This window comes from Ursus arctos, unplaced genomic scaffold, assembly GCF_023065955.2.
Source record: "Ursus arctos isolate Adak ecotype North America unplaced genomic scaffold, UrsArc2.0 scaffold_10, whole genome shotgun sequence".
NCBI lineage: Eukaryota > Metazoa > Chordata > Mammalia > Carnivora > Ursidae > Ursus > Ursus arctos.
The window spans coordinates 25,633,418-25,645,746 of NW_026622764.1; the positions used below are offsets into that span (position 1 = coordinate 25,633,418).

The 12,329-nt window shown below is 34.2% G+C and overlaps 1 protein-coding gene across 1 annotated transcript; it reads right to left on the reverse strand.

The window, feature by feature from the left end:
• Positions 1–11,462: 11,462 nt before the first annotated feature.
• Positions 11,463–12,045, reverse strand: LOC113251074 (DNA dC->dU-editing enzyme APOBEC-3H). The gene is given in 2 exon segments (XM_026492890.2): positions 11,463–11,528; positions 11,530–12,045. Coding segments are annotated over 2 exon segments (582 nt in total).
• Between the last annotated feature and the right edge of the window lie 284 nt (positions 12,046–12,329).

Here is a 12,329-nt window from a genome sequence, read left to right on the forward strand (position 1 = left end):
AAAAACTAATGTCCCCAGAAAATATTTTCCAAACAATTCCCTGGCTCTTCCTAAACTCTTTTACTATCCAGCAGCCACAACAAATACAAGTCTCATGTGTCCCCTTTGGATGGCAGAATCACAATTCCTCAATCCCATTGTCAAACAGTAAGCTACTGAGACTGCATCTAACTGCTAGGCTGGATTCTATAGAAAATATATGTAGAGGATGTAAGCATAGACAATAAAGGTCATTCCTTGGAAGGATGCTAGTGATGGTTGATAATTCCCAAGCCACTATATATTTACCAGATCAGCTTAAATTTTGCAGAATCTTTTTCTTCATGCTAGAGGTAAGCCTAAGTAAGTGAGAGTTTTCTTTAAACTTTTCCTCTAAACTCACACTCTTAGAATTTTAATACACTCCCCCGCAAATGGATAAATACAAAGAAGATAACTAGATTAAAGTTCTATACAAGTCTTAGGGCAGAGCTATTTCTGTTGCTATTGGCTTGTGGTGGTGGTGGTGGTTTTTCCCTCTGGTCACACAATTTCATTCTAGGTAAGGTCTGGTTATGAAGGAATTGTCAGCCCCCTGGCCTTATAGTAGTAACTGTGCAAGGAGATGTTGCAAGAGACAGAGACCTTAGAAACCATATACCAAAAAAGAAAAGTGCTTCCAGCACCAGAACCTAATAAATACCCATTTGTTGACTGATTTACATCAGCATCTCTCATCCATGGGTAAGAGACGAACAGTGGTGTGGATGGAGCTTGCGTGCAGTTAACTGATCTTTCTCCTGTGAAGACCTAACAGTGCTATTATCAAATGAGCATTTGATTGTCAGTGTCTGAGGACTTATAAAGGTTACTGAAAAATTCTTCCTTCTACTTCAAATTTCTGCTCATTGTTGACAAATATTACTTCATACCCACTGGGTAATGAGATGGACAGTTCATCCCTCCCATGTCTGTTTAAAGTTATGTTGCCCTAGAAAGCCTCTGAAATAAGCTTCAGTTAAACCATAGCTGAAATTGATTCCAAGTCTGTAAATGCCCCTTAAAAATACTATATATCTGTCATTATCAAGCTAATTTCTGTAATTGAAGAAATGTAGAGAAATACAGGACAATTTATCCATTGTGCCTTTTTATCCTACAAGAAAATTAAAGTTTTAAAATCTATTAAAAATATATGTCACCTTCAATTTTTTCTTCTTTCTGCTTGTTTTAAGCAAGATCATTAATTTTGGATTAGAATATGGGTGTCCTCTTCAGCAGCTTCAGTTTGAAACATCTAATACTATTGATATGGGTGTGGCTACCTAAGGTTTTAACATTAACAAAATATTGCTTGACAGATTTTTGCATTTCTTCATATTTTTCTTGAAGAGAAATTCTGACTTTCAAAGTTTTTCTTTTAAAGTGCACTCTTCATGGGGCACCTGGGTGGCTCATTCGATTAAGCATCTGACTCTTGGTTTCTGCTCAGGCCAAGATCTCAGATCCAGCCCTGCTGGGCTATGCGCTCAGCAGAAAGTCTGCTTAAGATTCCCTCCCTTCCCTCTCCCTCCACCCCTCTCCCCTTTCTCTCAAATAAATAAATAAATCTTAAAAAAATAAAAAATAAAATGGACACTTCATAATGTCACCACAGGGACAGTAATGCTAACATAACTTCTTCTACTTTAGGTAGAAAGGGAAAACAGAGTCATCCATACCCAAGACTTTTTTTCCCCAGAGCAGCACAAGATTACAAAACAAACAAACTAAACACTGAAATTACTTATATGTGATTTTTACTAAGGTAACTTATTTATTGTGATTTGAATTTTAACAATATGACTCCTATAATTAAAACAAAAATATTGTTCCTATAGCCAATGTATGAAGCATGCCCCTAATCTCGCTTATAGCCACAATAATATTATCCCCTCCTTGCTTTTTGAGGGTTTAATTTAGAAAACAGTGATCATAATGCTCTTCTAATGCTCACTTCCTATAGGTACACTAGCTCCATCATAAAACCATTTTAACACTATTAATTTTGATTTAATGTGTATATATTTTGATTTACTTTTTTCAAATTTATTTCAATCATCCTCTTATTAACACAGCTAAGAATCAGGGTTAATCAATTCTCTAGGAAGTCTATATACTATGTGCATAGAGACCCTCAAAACCTCTATTGTACTTTGAAAAACACTTAAATCTCATTCTCTTTGTTTTGGGAAAAACACAGAAAATCACATGCAGTTTGCTCCCTAGTCTTGATTTTTTTTCACCTGGCTCTAGAATAAACTGCCTCCTCTCTTTATATCGGTTTTCCCAATATAGCTTAGCTTATCTCAAGACACGTATATTTCATTGTGTCTTTCTTCAAGTCTTTCAAGTCCACTTAGAATCATCTTCATAAAATAGCTTTGGTATGGGTATCTTATATTTCTACTTAACTACCTCATGTATCTACTTTACCTCTTTACTAGCTTGTAATATCTTTGTGAAAAGAGAATGTATTCTTCTTCTAATTCCCCAGTATTTCCCCATGATGGACATCAGAGTGATGGAGTTAAATGAGGGATTCATTCTAATATTCCTTAAAATTATGGGTAACCACTTTAAGTTATGTTGCTTTTACATTTTTACATTAATCATTCCTCAAAACTTTATTATGCAACTTTCATTTAGACAATACTGTTGGGAATGATCTGGTCTCTCCTCATCAAAGTTTTAAGTAAAAAAAGTTTTAAAACAATTATAGGTATTTCTTTGGTAAGTGAGAGAGTCTATGAGATTTTTAGGATAAATTATCACAAGAATTCTAATTTGTAAGTATTAAGAAATAATGAAATAACATCTATAATTCTGCTAATAAATCAGTATAAATTATAGACATGTATGTGTTTTTGACATCATTAACAAATTCTGTTCACTAATAATTATTAATAGTACTTAATGATTATTTAACATTTTGGAAATTTATTTCAATAATCAAATATGTCAGCCTTCCAGCTTATATTTTAAAAAGCAATCAAAGCAATTAAAAATATACAGAAAACATTAAAAATAGACAAATATAGACAAACTTATTTAAGTTCTAAGTTTTCATAAAGATGAATTATAATTACAAGTTTATAAGAATTATCTTTCTGTTCAACATCTCCCAGAACATACATATTGCATTGCACTTAAAGCAAACACTACTACTAGGAACCCACCAAAATATGTGCTACTTCTTTAATAATGTAGAATTTTATTTTAGGAGGAAATTCATGGAGGAGAGATTCCCTTTCCAATTTTTGTTTTGTTTTGTCCGCAAATTGTCTTCTTGTAACAAATACATCCATCTTTATCAGTAATATATTTGTCTTAATTTTTAGCATCCTCCTTAATAAACACATGTGGATAAGGAAGTACTAAGGAAGGCATACCTTGGCCCGCAATGGCATTACTTGAAAAATTGTCTCTAAAATGTCATTGATATGTTTTTCTTTCCTACTTCTAAAATGGTCGGAATTGACTACCTGATGTGTGTTGAATTTGGTTTCAAATTGAAATTAGTTGCTTTTTAATCAGGTCCTTGAATCTGTCACAGTAAACTGATGCAAAATTGTTTTGTTTACTCATACTCTCATGTTCCATCCTGCAATTAGATAATAAACACGATCTATTGTCATGCAGCAGTTTCTTGTGCTTTTAATCAAACTATAGTTGATAATTTATAAACTCTTTTTTAAAGAATTTTTTGTTTCTGATTTTTGGATGGTAGACAGAGATCAAATGATAAATCTCAAGTTAAGATGTAGAGTTTAATATAACCACTAAAAAATAGCTCACACCATAAAGTTAGGAGGAAATCTCTAAAAACACACCCCTTCTAATTAAGGGTAAACATCACAGGGAGTGCCTGGGTGGCTCAGTCAGTTAAGCATCTGACTCTTGATCACGTCTTGATCTCAGGGTTGTGAGTTCAAGCCCTGCACTGGGCTCCACGCTGTATGTATATATATATATATATATATATATATATATATATATATATATATATATATATATATAAACAACACAGCAACAAATGTATTCCCCTGTGATAGCAACAGTAGCTGTGTGCTTTAATCAAGCTGAAATTGGAAGGGGATTCAGAAATGTGGAAATAATTGAGGAGTTTTCTCTGTCTTCTGTGTAGTCCTTACTATTCAAGCCCTTGGCTTCTGCAAAAAGTGTCTCTTTTTTACCATCTGGCACTCAAGGCATTAACACAATAATAGATATCCACATCTTTATCTTATTTTGTGCTACATTAGGAAGCTAAAAGGCCTTGGCTACTTAAAGGTTGATCATGGAAACAACAAATGTATGCTTCTCTGTTTTACAAAACAGAAATTAAAAAGTAAGTTGACAGATGACTCAGAAACAGTAATAAGGTTTTGGAAAAAAATAAAGGCTATACACACGATTTTAAAATCCACAGATGTTATGGAAAAGTCTAAAGTCCATACTTATTTATATAGTAAAGATTTTTTGTTGTTGTTATCAAAGTTCTTGATTGCAAGACATGAAAGCTCACTGTGGCTATCTTAAGCAGAAATAGAATTTATTGGAACACTCAAAATAAGTTAGAGAATCAGGCCAGTGAATTAGGCAGAAACCATGGAAACAAGGTAGGATAAAGGAATAAGAAACAGAAACAACCTGGCCAACATACCACCTTAACTTCAGGGCATCATTAATACTGTTCGCACAAGTGAAAACCTAAGCATCCCTTTACCTTTTGCCTCATTTGCTCTGGGAAAGCATTGCCTGGCCCTGTCTAGGTCATGTTTCTACCCTCTGGATAAGACAGTAAAATTATTTACATATCCCCTTGGCCTCTGTTGTGGGAAGTATAAAGCATGCACTGTGAAACAGCACAGATCAATGATGGATTATTAGAGTAAAATGAGAATTATATATTTAGAAAATGTCCAGAAAATGTTTTCTTACTGATGATTACATTCACAAAAAAGTTTCTGAAAATTTCTTAGACATTAATCACTCTTTTTTGATGACCCCTTGAGAAAGAGTATGAAGGTGAGTGTGATTTATCCCAGGTAAATATGCCCTGGATCACCAAATGGATTCTAGAAAACACACCTTGAAGGAAGAATGTAGTTGATATTTGTAATAGTGACAACACACTCTATCCTCATTTTGTTCTCATGTCAAGGCACGTGAATAGTCTCTTCTCTGTGATTCTGAAAATTTATTTATCTCAGCTCATTTCCAGAAACCAAATTTTTAAAGTGTATCTTGTTAGAATGAATAACTGAATGAATGAATGAATTAATGAATGAATGAGTGAATGAATGAATGAACAAATAAATAAAAAGACTCTAGGGAAACTATGCTAACTGATCTTATCTCTTGAGAGCTAGAGAATATTGAGCATTGCTTCTTGACCAAATTTTCAGACTCTTTCAACCAAGGGGCTTAATCTACTGTGGTTCTCAAATAATTGTTTCTCAGTCATCCACCTGGATAAACACTTGTTGAGTGACATTGTCCAGAATCCATTTTATCCATTTTATTTCATTAATGCAAAAGAACTATATCATTTCAGAAAATTGAAATATATAAGACAACAAAATTGAATTATACAAATTTTAATTTAAGTTACCCCTTTGATGATTTTCCTTCTACTTTGTAAAGTAAAAACTCTGATTTAGAAACTAACATTGAAGAATAGATTTAAAATAAGCTCCTTATGTTGGCCAGATACGGTTCTTAGTACTGTCATTTATCTTTCCTGTGACCAAGGTCAAATCACTTAACCTTGAAGTACCCGAAGGTTGCTGTAATCTGTTTTCTTAACCAATCTCTTGAGCACACTGTGTAGTACTGGTAAATTGCTATTTGAGATAGATATGCAGTAACATTATTGCAAAGAGCGCTGAAGGAAAATCAGAAGCCTTAACTCCACATGGGTATTTGTGTTTATGAGAGAAAAAAGAAGAGGACTGAATGACTAAAACACAGTCTTTACAGCTGCAGCAACATTTGCAAAATAAAATAGTAATAAGCCCCACAATAAAGTGTATACAATTTTAAGATGTAAAACTCGAGTAAGTATAAAATGATATGGTCAAACATTGTTAGTGTATTCATCGGTTTTCAAACTTCATTCAGAAGTGAAGTTTTGCTATATAATTACTATATAAGTGTCAATCATCAGGTGGTTCACAAATAAGAATTCTAAAATATGTCAAAATTTATTGCTAATATATTTTCCAAGTGATCTGAATAACTTTAAAATTCCAGTTTATCCATTGGCTTTTATGTTAAAACTATTTGGGTTTTTTTTTTTTTTTTGTGTGTGTGTGTGTGTGTGTGTGTGTGTGTGTGACTGATCTAGGGATTACAAAAATCATCTTTAATTGTTCACAGTCTGCTTAGAGTTAATATTGTACCATCATACATAAAATACATAAAATTGTGTAACTCTCTGGATCATTTAACTAAGCCCCATTTATGTTTCATGTTATAGTTATCTTATGTAATATATCTACATACATCAGAAAGCCCACAAGAAACTGTTATGATTTTTATTTTAAATGACCCTTTTTATTTTAAAGAAATGAAAAAAAATGTTGTCTTTTATATTTATTCAGATAGCTCTCATTTCTGCTGAACTCTGCTTCTTTCCAGAGACTTAATATATTCCTGGAAATCTAGTAACAACTCTAAACTTGGGTTTATCTAGGAGTGTATTTATTTCACTTTATCTTTGAAGAATATTTTTGCTGGATATTGACCTCTGGGTTGATAGTTTTTTCTCTCAGCACTTTAAGGAGTTCAGTCAGACATCTCCTAGCCTCCATAGTTTTTGATAAAAATTCATTGGCAGTATAGATTTGTCTTCCCCTCTATGTATTATGTTATTTTCTCCTTGGGTTTTCAAGATTTTCTCTTTCTCTTTGCTTTTAATTAAAAATTGTTTCAATTTTTGTGCCAGGGAATAGTTTACATTTATTCATACTGCTTAGGGTTTGATGAACTTCTTGGTTCTGAAAATTTATATCCTTCACCAAATTTTAGACGTTTTGATTATCATTTCCTTAAATATTTTTCCTGTCCCATTATTACTCTCCTCTTGTCTGGAATTTCAATTACACATCTATGAATTCTTTACATGCTTTCCCAAAGATTAGGTTTCATTTAAGTCATTGTTTTTATCTTCTTCAGATTAGATGATTTTAGTTCACTTATTTTCAGTTTCACTGGATCTATTCTGGTCACTGTGTCTATTCAAGTTCACTGGATCACCATTCTAAATAAAATTATTTAAGTGAATGGGTTTTTTGTTTTAATTCCCTGTGTATTCTTTAAGTTTTGGTATTTTCATTTTTTTTATCGTTTATGTGTAGACCTTTTCTATCTTTTCTATGACTGGAAGTATGTTTCTTTTACATTATTGACGATAGTAGTGATATCTATCTTAAAATTCCTATTTGCTAATTTTAACATCTAGTCATTTGGGGTTATTCTCTGTTAATTATTTTTCTTTTGAGAAACTGTAATATTTGTCTTCCTTTTTTATTATATTGAATAATTTTGATTCTATCCTAGGTACAGTGAATATTATATTGTGAAGACTCTAGATTCGGCATTACTCTTCGGAAAATTATGGTTTCCGCTAGTAAGCAATCAACAGGGTTGAAATCAGTTGCTGAATCTGTCTCTTGTCTGGCAGCTCAAACCTTTATTCAGCTCTTTTTTGTCTAGCTAGATTGATGAAAATATGTGTGATTCAGGATATAGCCCAAAGATTTGGACAGAATTTGCACACAGATTTTAGGATTCCCACTGACTTGGAGGATTTTCCACTAATGCTTCAATGACTGTGTTTGCCCTGAATTCTGATTTTTAGTTCTTCAACAGAGAAAGACAGAAGTTCTCTCTGTCTCTCTGTCTCTGTCCCTCTGGCTCCACTCTCCCACCTGTGCGCGCGCGTGTGTGTGTGTTTGTGTGTGTGTGAGAATTTAAGCTGTCCCTCATGTTGGCATCTTGGGCCTAATCTCAGGGTAAAAGCTATGAAAATAGAGATATCCAACCTTATCAAATTTGTACCAAACGTTGTCACCAGAGTCTGCCTATTTTTGTTTACGTTTTTAGTGCCTTCAGAACATCATTTATTTGGGGGCGCCTGGGTGGTGCAGTCATTAGGCGTCTGCCTTTGGCTCAGGGCGTGATCCCAGCGTTCTGGGATCGAGCCCCACATCAGGCTCCTCTGCTAAAGTCCTGCTTTTTCCTCTCCCACTCCCCCTGCTTGTCTCTCTCTCACTGGCTGTATCTGTCAAATAAATAAATAAATAAATAAATAAATAAATAAATAAATAAATAAAATCTTAAAAAAAAAAAAAAAAAGAACATCATTTATTTGTATTTTGTCCAGAGTTTACAGTTCAATTCTGCAGGAGGGTTGGGTTTGGCAGATTCTGATTAGCCTATCTATTACATTTTTGTATTAATCTGTATTAAAGTTCACTGTTAAAACACACTTTGAAACCATCGATATTTTGAATCATCTTTTTGAAACTTTGTAATTTTGATTGGTGAAATGCTATTTAATATGTACTTTCTACTTTTTAATTCAGTGTCAGATGTTTCTGTGTATTTATTTACTGACTAAATTCACTCTACTGGACACTATTCTCATTCTTTACTATTAATTTCAGGTCACTAATAATCTTATTTTTAATTTTTTTCAAAAGCTCTTAAATGACTTTATTATAATTATTAAATTATAAATTATATATACATACACACACTAATACTTTTTATTTGGGAGTCACTTGTTTGATTTAATTTATTTATACCTAAATGCATACAATGATTCTAAATATTATAGTCTTGAATACAGTTTACTACTTAACCCAAACAACCCAAATTGTCCTCTTTCATTATATTTCAAAAAAATAAACTTTATTTTTAATTATTTACTCCTCCAGATAAACTTGCAATTAGTTTTTTTTTCAGTTCCTCAAAAAATTCCATTATAGCAATAATTGAAAAATACTACAAATATAAAAATAACTTGAAAGAATTAGCCACTTTACTGTCCACTACTTATGATTAGAGCCATTTATATCTTCTCAGTTATTTAACTCTTATTTTACTTGGGCTTAAATTATTAAATTTTATGAGAAATATTTCTTTTAAGAATTGTGTATTTTCTTTAATAATATTGAATATTTATTTTTAAATATTATTTTGAAAGTAATTATTGATATTTTACAAGAAGCTTGATATATTTTATGTTAAAAGACCTTAATTTATTATTATAAAAATGTTTGTTACCCACACTCTATTTGTGGCACAGTTAACAATTATGAAATATTTTCTTTCTAGTCTATCTCTCTCAGTTAAGTATAGTAGTTGTCCTATTCATATACCTATTTTTAGAAATAATAAATTGTAGGTGACAGAAATAATTGTTCAGGAGGAATACCTGATTTAATCTCAGCCAGAAGATAGTCTTCAGGGAATATAAATTAAGTCATAGAAATTCTGATCAGTTGCTTGTGATGGCTCCTAAAGCAGAAAGAACATGACGTGTTACATATGGCATGGTTTTTGAAAAGCAGAATGACCTAAAAAAAAAAAAAAAAAAAGAAAAAGAAAAGCAGAATGACCTATCCTAGGCCAAAAAGAGCCAGGGAATGGATGTATCTACATGTTTTTTATCACTGTCATCTGATCAATCATTATTTTTAGGGGAATATGTCAATGAGAAGTTGGGTTTAAGAAAAATCCAATATAAATGACTTCTTAGTCATATAATTTTACCTACTTCAACTTAATTAGCAATGAACATTATAAATAGATATTTGCATAGGAAATATAAGTAACATATAAGGGCTTACTTCCATACAGAACAAGGAAATTCATGTTTCTTCTGACAAATATAAAAAATCAAGAACCAAAATCTGATTCTATCCCAAAGGTTTAGCCACAGATGGTGTTGTATTCAACAATGTCACACCACCAGCGGTGACATCCATATCAAAAACTCAAAAGCATCATCCTTACTGAAGAAATCTGAGCTTTCTATGATGGGAACTAGTATCCTGTTGTGGCAAGTAGAATTGTAGCAATTTCCCCTAGACCTTTGCACAAATGTGTGGTAGAGCACATTGCAAACATTGTGGCTCTTTATAGAAATGGTGAACATGAGGGAGTCACCTCCACCAGGCCCCTATGAATCATCTAGCATCAGAAATATTCTGCCCTTTTACTCTGAAGCTCCAGGAGGAGCATGATCAGCATTTGAATTGTTAGGACTAAACTCTAAAAATGCCATTGCCAGAATATATTTCACAGAAGTTGTATATAATTTTTAAACACTGAACAAGAGAGCAATGCTTGCTTTTTCCCCAGCTGTGCTAGTGAACTTCATTCTAATTTTCATAAACAAATTTGCAGATGCTTAAATTTCACTGCTTAAAACATTTTCTTGAGTATTTTGAAGACTTTTAAATCTAAGTATTGTTATATCTTGAGCAAAGTTGGCTTCAAGCAGAATAATTTTCACTTTTCATATTGTTGGTCTTCTCTTCTTCTCTTCCAGTCTTTCCTCCTCAGAATCAAGGAATTTACCTGATTCCAGAATCTTTCCCCAATGTTGAAGTGGTGCTTCACCTCCATAGAGAATTACTGTGGGGTGACTCTGTCACCAGTGTTTGGCTGTAGAGCGTTGCTGCCACAGCCTTTAAATTTAAAAGCCATTACTCAATGTCAGGAATAGCACTCAGCCCTGTGACCAGTTATCAGCTTTGACCTTCACCCCTACGGTTTATTTAATGCTTTGAGATTTGTCACAATTTCCTTTTTCTACCTCATGTAACATCTCACAACTTCTTGCCATCTCTAGGGTGGGAGTTCGTACTTAGTGATTCCCTTCAATTGAAATCATCTGGCATATACCTTAAAAAATTACATATATGAATTTGAACAATTTGCTTTAACTTAATTCTTTTTTTTTTACAGACTTAAAACTTATCTTTATTTTTTCAATTATGAAAATATATACCCCGGATGCCTGGGTGGTTCAGTCGGTTAAGTGTCTGCATTTGGCTCAGGTCATGATCCCAGGGTCCTGGGATCGAGTCCCTCATTGGGCTCTCTGCTCAGCTGGGAGCCTGTTTCTCCCTCTGCCTGCTTCTTATGCTGTCTCTCTCTCTTTCTGACAAATAAATAAATAAAATCTTTAACAAATAATAAAAATAAATATATATACCCACTTAAAAAAGAAAATGAAAGGATGAAGGAGGAAGAAAGGTTTTCTGTACTTGGGCAAGGGTCAGGTGTGCCTGTGGAGCTCACAACTTTCTCCTAAGAGTCAGCAGTTTATGAAGCATTGAGATGCTCTAGGAACAGCCCTCTTGAGTCACTTCCTAACGAAGGGTGGGAGTGGGAGGGGGTGGAGGTAGGGGGGGTGTTGATGGTCATCCAAGTTTCAAATTTCCAAAGTCATTCTCTAAATCATTCAGGGGCATCAGGATCCTCCTGAGCCATTAGTTCTGTGCTTTTACTGTAGTATTCCAGGTTGTCCCAGGGCTGGATAGGCCTGTCCTGCGCATCCACAAACTTCCCCCAGCAGTCCTCAAATTCCAGGCAGCTCATGACAGCTACTGGGATCCTGGATGTCTGCCTATGTTTCAGCTCCTGCTGATACTTCCAGCGCCAGTGGAAGTACAGGCAGGAGACGAAGTTCTGAAGGCTGAGGTAGGGGCCGTCTTTGACAAAGGCAACCAGTTTTCAGGCACAGGAGGGGCAGGGGCTCCAGGTGACACAGCAAGTGATTTCTAATTGCTGGGATTGGTCCAGTTGCAGTGACTTGATCTTATGAATAAAGCAAATTTCTGCATGGTGCTTTTTCTTGTTTTGAAGGTAGTCTTTGGCAATTATGGGGCCTTCACTCAGCTTCAGCTGGTAGTACAAGGAGGTCTTCCTCCAGTAGTAGCGTGTTGTGACCTGGTTCTGGCTGCCAAACTGATAGTAAAATACTTCTTCTTTTAGTGGACTCATTGTGGTGCTGACCCTGGGAGTCCCTATGCAGCTGCCTCACCTCAGGTGCCTTGTCCCAGCCTTGCCCTTTGTCTGGGGCACCAGGACTCCATTCTTCTTACTGGCCTTGCTTTAGGAAAGCCCCAGTATGAGAGTGACCTACCAGGCTACCTCCATGGAGGTCCCCAGTGCTTTTGTTTTGAACACTAATTAAGACCCCTCTTCCACGTTTTATTTTTATTTTTATTCTCCCTTGAACACTTCTTTCAGATTAAAAAGGAAAAGGGTGGAATTAAAGCTTGCTC